At 34.9% G+C, this 6,834-nt stretch overlaps 1 protein-coding gene across 1 annotated transcript; it reads right to left on the bottom strand.

Moving 5' to 3' along the window:
* Nucleotides 1–2,639: 2,639 nt before the first annotated feature.
* Nucleotides 2,640–6,600, bottom strand: LOC149405348 (peroxidase P7-like). Its single transcript, XM_089607089.1, has 4 exons — nucleotides 6,255–6,600; nucleotides 5,386–5,577; nucleotides 4,601–4,763; nucleotides 2,640–3,431 (listed from the first exon to the last, which is right to left on the bottom strand). The coding sequence occupies exons 1-4, from the start codon at nucleotides 6,459–6,461 to the stop codon at nucleotides 3,049–3,051; spliced, it is 945 nt and encodes a 314-aa protein (XP_089463215.1). The 5' UTR covers nucleotides 6,462–6,600; the 3' UTR covers nucleotides 2,640–3,048.
* Between the last annotated feature and the right edge of the window lie 234 nt (nucleotides 6,601–6,834).

A 6,834-nucleotide genomic window follows, 5' to 3' on the forward strand; every position in this document is an offset into this window, starting at 1 on the left:
GGAGCTCATATTGTTGTGGCGGTGGGGCGTAGTATTGTTGATGATATTGTGGCGCTCCCCACGTGTTGCACGGTTGATCATCACATGGCTCCGTGTAGTGGTGCTCATTCTCCGGCGTTCGGTACGTCGGCCAATTGTAATTCATCGTTGGTTTTCGGAATGGCCCATGAAATAAGAGAACGAACACACGTTAGAAGAAAAAAAGTTCAAATAAAAACTTATGAAATGAATCCCAATTTAAAACTAATCCCCGGCAACGGCGCCAAAAACTTGTTGCGAATTTTCTCGCACACGCAAGTGCACGTGGTCGCAATAGTAATAAATCGTAAGAACGAGTCGATCCCACGAGGACTAGCTAAATTGAAGATTCAAGATTCACAAGTTTGAATGAGAACCCAAAAATAATGATAGAAAGTTTGTCACAAAATTATCTAGCAAGTAAATAAAATAAACAACAAAACTAAAGAACGGTTTTACAATTATGAAGACGGAGGACTATGGTTTCACGAGTTCAATCTACGGTTCGGATTCACGGAAATTACGCACGATTATTGTTGTTCATATATTACTACTCGTACTCACGCTAATCGTATCACTAAATCTCTCTCGAGCATCTAGCAACCTAAACTCAATGCCGGAGTTTTATCTCTCGATCCCAACTCCTAAAAAGCACGGCAAGCATTCACAACAAGAGTACACACGAGTCTAAAACAGCCTAGCTATCTCTAGCCTAGGAATGTATTTTAGTAATCCAAAACAAAAGCACAACAACCTAATCTTTCTCAAGCATTAGATCGAACACATATCATGCATAAGGTAGCTAATCTCACACAAGGCATTAAACATGGAATTGAACTAAGCAACATGACAAGAACAACAATAATAAAATCAATCTATTTAGGAATCCATAACCGTCAAGAACTCGCTACACCATAGCCCTATGGAAGCTTAGTTCATGGTGATACAAAGAACAAAGCAAACATAAATCAAGAACAATGAAACCAACATAATCTTCATAAATAAATGGAGTTCAAGAGATAGAGGAAGAGGATAAAACTATGGTGGTGATGGCTGGACGAATTCCGGCGAGATGGCACTCCGACCTCCTTCTTCTCCAAAGCAAAACCAAGAAACTCTAAGAAAACATGAAGAGAAAAGAAAATTACTCTCTCTCCCAGATGAGAGATATCCTCAAACCCTAGCATTTGTGTTTTTAAGGCTGAATGGGGTTATTTTCGGAGCCATCTGGACCTTTCATTTTGATCCAATGGCCAAAATTCGCTCAGAAACGCAACATTGGAAAAAGCTGATTTTTGGACCGCGCGGCGCGCCCTTTTGTCTGCGCGGCGCGCAGACCATTTTTTCGGCTTCGCGCGGTCCGCGCGTACGACTCTCGAGGCGAAAACGGCGAAATTTTCGTCCGCGCGGCGCGCGCTTTTTTCCGCGCGCCGCGCGCTTCCCGGTTCACTGCACACCGTTTTTTAAACGGTCGTAACTCCTAGCTCCGATGTCCGATTTCTGCAAATAAACATGCGTTGGAAAGCTAAGAGGGAGCTCTATCCAATTCTGGAAGTGGATCATCCAGAATCATCATTTAAAAATCCCAAAATCCTGCCGAAGAGGACGTCGTTCCTTGTTTCGCTCCAAGTTGTCCAAATGTGTATGAATCTCCTTGAAATTGTTCGGAATCGTCACATGATGCGCTAATAACCTCCTCAAGACCCAATTGACCTTTTAAACCTGAAAATCACTCACAAACATACAAAAGCTATCAAAAACGCTTGAGGACTCGTTAGTTTTTAGTCCGGGAAATAGGAGTTTTACGCGTAATAAACGCACCTATCAGTCACGTAGTTAGCATTAGATTAGTTGGGAATATGTTTCATGTTAAGACCTAATGTTGAAGATTGAGATCTAAGAGAAACGAGATTGGGACTAGAGAATCAAGAATTGGGATCATGATCAAATTGTGTTGAAAATCGTTAAATCCATTACTCTGTTGAAAGCGATCCTCGAGATCGATCGAAATTTCTCGAGCAGAATAAGAGAATAATACACGATGAAATTTCTCTATTACTATTTTTTTTTTCTGATCCATGAATTTCAAGGATTGATAATTTTCCATTGACAAACCCCAATGTATTCTTCTAAAGCGCAATGACCATGGATCGGCTCCTAGACATAGTTATCCCTGGCCAAAGGCTAAGAAATAAGAACCAATCCCGGATTGTTTTGAGTGGTGAAAAATAGGGATTCATATGTCCCTCGGGATCATCGGTGAAACACAATTGATCTCCTTGATCGATAGGAGATTGAAAGTTGATGAAGTGTCTTGGACCGGAATAAAAATCTCAGATCAAACTCGATTGCTGAACAACAATGGTGGAATTAGTAGCTCTAAAGATAGAGATCAAAGAGAGAGACGAGATCGGGACGAGAGAATCAAGAATTGTGAATTTTTGGGAATGAGCGGGAAGACTTGCTCTGTTCTCATTAGTGTAACTTAGCATATTTACAAGATTAAATTACAAACGATGAGCTGACGTGTACAAGAGGACTAATATGACATCTAAAGCTATTAAAGCTAAAAAAACGACAATCAATGATTAAACAGGTAACGTCACATTTACACGACTAAACACACTATACGACACAATACTACAAGCAAAAGATTGATGTCGTAATAACTTACAGAGTTTGAGAAGTGCACGATTTAATCATTAACTATGTAAATGAAAAATATCAAAGGTCTAAGTGTTGTTGCACATCTTTTAATCAAATATCATCAAAAAATTTCCAAGTTCTATTGGAATTTCAATGCAACCATGAATTATAGATTTAAAAAATAAACACTGATAGACATAACCAAGTTTTAGGGAAATTTCAAATCAGGGAAATCTTACAATTCAACTCTTAGCGAGTCTTGCACCAATAATAACGAAAACAAAACAAACAAAAACACACACACTTAATTTCAAAACTATAATCGAAACATAAAGGAAAAAAAAAAAAAAACATTCAATAAGCCGCCATAATAGATTACTCGAATCAATTGGTCTTGGAACACTTGAGCCTGATCTGACCATTTTTCCCTGTGAGTGGGCCGAGCCTGCTCATCTTGAGCATCGCGCTAGCGAAATCGGCTCTGAAGCTCGATGGGTTGTTGCTATAAGCCCTAACTTGCGAATCCGTGGATCCATTGTTGAACAATTGTTGGTCCGAGTGAAGCAACCCTTTTAGGCCCACAAGATTCTTGAAGTAGGCGTTGTCAAAGACGTTGGGGCTTGTCGTGTCGAGTGGCGATAGGTTGTTTCCACCGGATCTCGGGCATTTCGATTTGGTTGATGTGGCAAAGGATTGGTCAATGTTGGCCTCATTGTATAGCCTCGTAGTGAATGTTTGGCACCTTGCTTGCCCTATTGTATGAGAACCTAAAATAAAAAAAAATTAAAAAAAAATGGTTATATAACAAAATGTGTTATGGACCTCTAGTAAAGTTATGTCTCGTATACTAACTTTTCAAATTTAATTCTCCAAATATCGATAAAATGACTAATCCCACAAAATACCGGTTGTTTACAGTTATATATTTTTATTAAGAGTGTGCTCTGTTTCTTAACTAAATAAATCATTATTTGAGGATGTTTTTTGGTCGTTAGTGTACTTGAACTGAGATTTTTTTGGCAGTTCTCCTTTTTGTTTTTGTTTGGGATTATTCCAAAGCTATGGTCATTTTTTTTTATCAATAAAGAACGGTGTTTATTGACAAACTTGGTAATCGGTTTGAAATTAAAAATAGTTAATAAATTTTAGTCAAAAAGCGTTTTAAATAGTCATAGTTCTAGAATTATAGCAATTTTTTTTCTAGCACGAGTCCTCTAGAAAAGCATGTAATTATAGGGGTTTAGTTACTTGAGGCCCATTTGGATTTGTTGCACTAATTAGATGCTTAGTATATGATTCGTATATATTTGTAATTATTTGATTTTTAACCTACTTATAAATTCAGGATATCACACTCCACCCATACTTTATAACTTCAGAAGGGTAATATTTAAAATAATAAACAAATAACAAAACAGTTTAAAAGAGGAAGAAAGCAAAAGAACTTATAAATGGCGCAAAGTCATCCCATGATTTTCAACTGATCAAATGTTCAAGTTGGAGGTGACAACCAAGTAATTTATAAATAAACCCATTGTTAAGAGTTCATTCCTAGTTGTGGGCCTATATTTTAAAGCAAGTCATGCCCAGTTGTAAAGCTCGTAACCTTGGTTGGCCCACATATCCCCAAAACAAAATTAAGGAAAAGGACTCCAAATAGTACCAACGTTGATACTTTGGAGCAAAATAAATCAAACAATGTTTTTGAACACTTCTACTAGTAACTATAGACGTAAAAGTATACAGTTGTCATAAATTGTAGACTTTAAATCTACAAATAACAATAATTGTAAATATATAGGTCTACGGTTACTAGTAAAAATGTCTAAAAATATAATTTAATTTATTTTGGTCTAAAGTATCAAAATTACTACTACTAGTTGAAGTCATTTCCCAAAAGTAAAGACTTGCCTGTAGAGTAAAATTAGAGACAAACCTGAGAGAGCCACTAATTCCTTGGCATTGAAGCCTTTGTTTGAGAAAGAAGAAATGAGAGCGCTGAGACTGGATTGTGGGCTTGGAATGGAACTAGTTGCACTTTGGCTTGCACTTGTTGAGTCTCTTCTCCCAACTTCCACTGCCCAGGTTGGTCCCCCCAACTATAATTATATTCAAAATAATTCATTACTATACTAAAATAATAATATACTATAGGACAAATATAATCCTTATAAAAATTTGATAATTTTTCAGAAAAATGAAAGAAAACATCTCAATCTCAATTTTTTTTGTTGTTGAAGGAATCTCAATCTCAATTTAAATATGTATAAAGTTGTCGCATATATAGTGCTTTTGGATATTAAATCTAGTACACTTCTTTGAAAGAGTCATAAAATGTAGTTAATAATGATAAGAAGAATATATATCAAATACGTTACTTGTTTTGTTGAAAATAATGACGACTTTAATTTGAGAGGGACTTCGGCAATCAATTATTCCTAGTTTCAAAATTTAAGAAGTGCTATATATAGCACATTTAAAAATAAAAATAAAAACTCTGAAAGATTATGCCATCACTTTATATATATATATATATATATATATATATATATATATATATATATATATATATATATTAATATTAAATAGTCATACCGGTCCAGATTAAAGTCATTAAACATCTAAATTAGTCGCTAGAAAGATCGTAAAATTGATATCATGTAGTCACAAAATTAATCAATCTTTTTTTATTAGGGTTTGTTTTTCTATCTTTAGGTTTACCTCAACAACAGAATCTCTAGCAGCGACAGCAACAATATCAGCACAAGAGACTACGGAAGGGCAAGATTTCTCTAATTGAGACTTAATGGTGTCAATAACACCAAATCCTCTAACTGAATTAGCATTTGGAGGTGCATTTTTTTCTCCGGTGAAATTCGCCGTGTCGTCCAACAATATCGAACCATCACATCCCTGTCACGTATAGTCACAAATAGTTTTATATATGTTAATAATATAATCCCTGCACAATCTAGTTTTTTTTTTTTTTTTACTCTCTTTTACTCCTTTTCAGAATAATGTTTTTAGAAGGAAAAAAAATATAGCCATAGAGGTGTCGTGTTTGTGTTTTTTTAGTTTGAAGGAAAAATAAAAGGTGTAGTAATAAAACACTAAAACCAATTGTCCAGGAAAAGTATCATTGAGCCTTAAATTCAATAACAAATTTCTTCTAGAAGTCAAAGATTTTACTCATTCAAAGCGTTTAAAAAACAGATGTAATATTACACAGTACGTAATCAAACAGACAATTTTAAGTGTGCGAATTTGAATATTCAAAACTAAACTGATTGCAAAAGTTCCCAAATGTATAGATTAAAAAATAAATCTCAATTAATTTAACAAATAAAGAATATAAAAACAATATGATCTGAAAATATGTCTAATTATGAGAAGAAAAAATAAAGAGTGCTGCTAGCTTAGAATAATTAACTCTTATACCGAATATGATTTAACATTCTCTTGAAAAATGAAGAGTGCTACTAGCTTAGAACACACACACAACACACACACACACACACACACACACACACATATATATATATATATATATATATATATATATATATATATATATATATCTTATAACTTACGTTAACAAAGCAGTCATGGAAATGAAGACGAAGCAATGAAGCTCCCATGCGAGCCTCGTTGGACACGGCGGTCTTAACCGCAGACTTTATGATTGATAAGGCATTAGGGCATGATTTTGAGTAGAAATTTGTGGAAAGCTGAGCCGAAGCTACACCGATGAAAAGGAACAATAAGAGTGATAAAAATATTGTTGGTGTTGAAGACATAGTTTCTATAGGAATTAGAATGAAGGAAAATGTAGAAAATTATTTCGAAGGAAATGATATAGATAAGTGAAAGATCGAGTAGGTTGAAGCAAGAAAGAGCTTATCTATTGCTTGTCAATGGTTGTGGAAAATTAATTTGGTTTTTGTGTGTATTTATAGGAGAGATTTTCCGCGGATAGGTTTGCATTTTTCTCTACGATAGATTTTCAACTTGTCCGCTTTCGTTGAGCCAAAATCAATAATATTACATTTAATAATAATGTAAGGATAGAAAAGGGAAAGTATGAGATCTTATGCGGTCGAGGACAAAAAGAAAAAGTTAAAGATATTAGTGGTAAAGGTAAATACTTTCTTGTCTTAATAATTGAAGTGA

This window comes from Urtica dioica, chromosome 2 (assembly GCF_054948205.1).
Source record: "Urtica dioica subsp. dioica isolate 48M chromosome 2, U.dioica_male_clone48M_v1_H2, whole genome shotgun sequence".
Classification (NCBI taxonomy): Eukaryota; Viridiplantae; Streptophyta; class Magnoliopsida; order Rosales; family Urticaceae; genus Urtica; species Urtica dioica.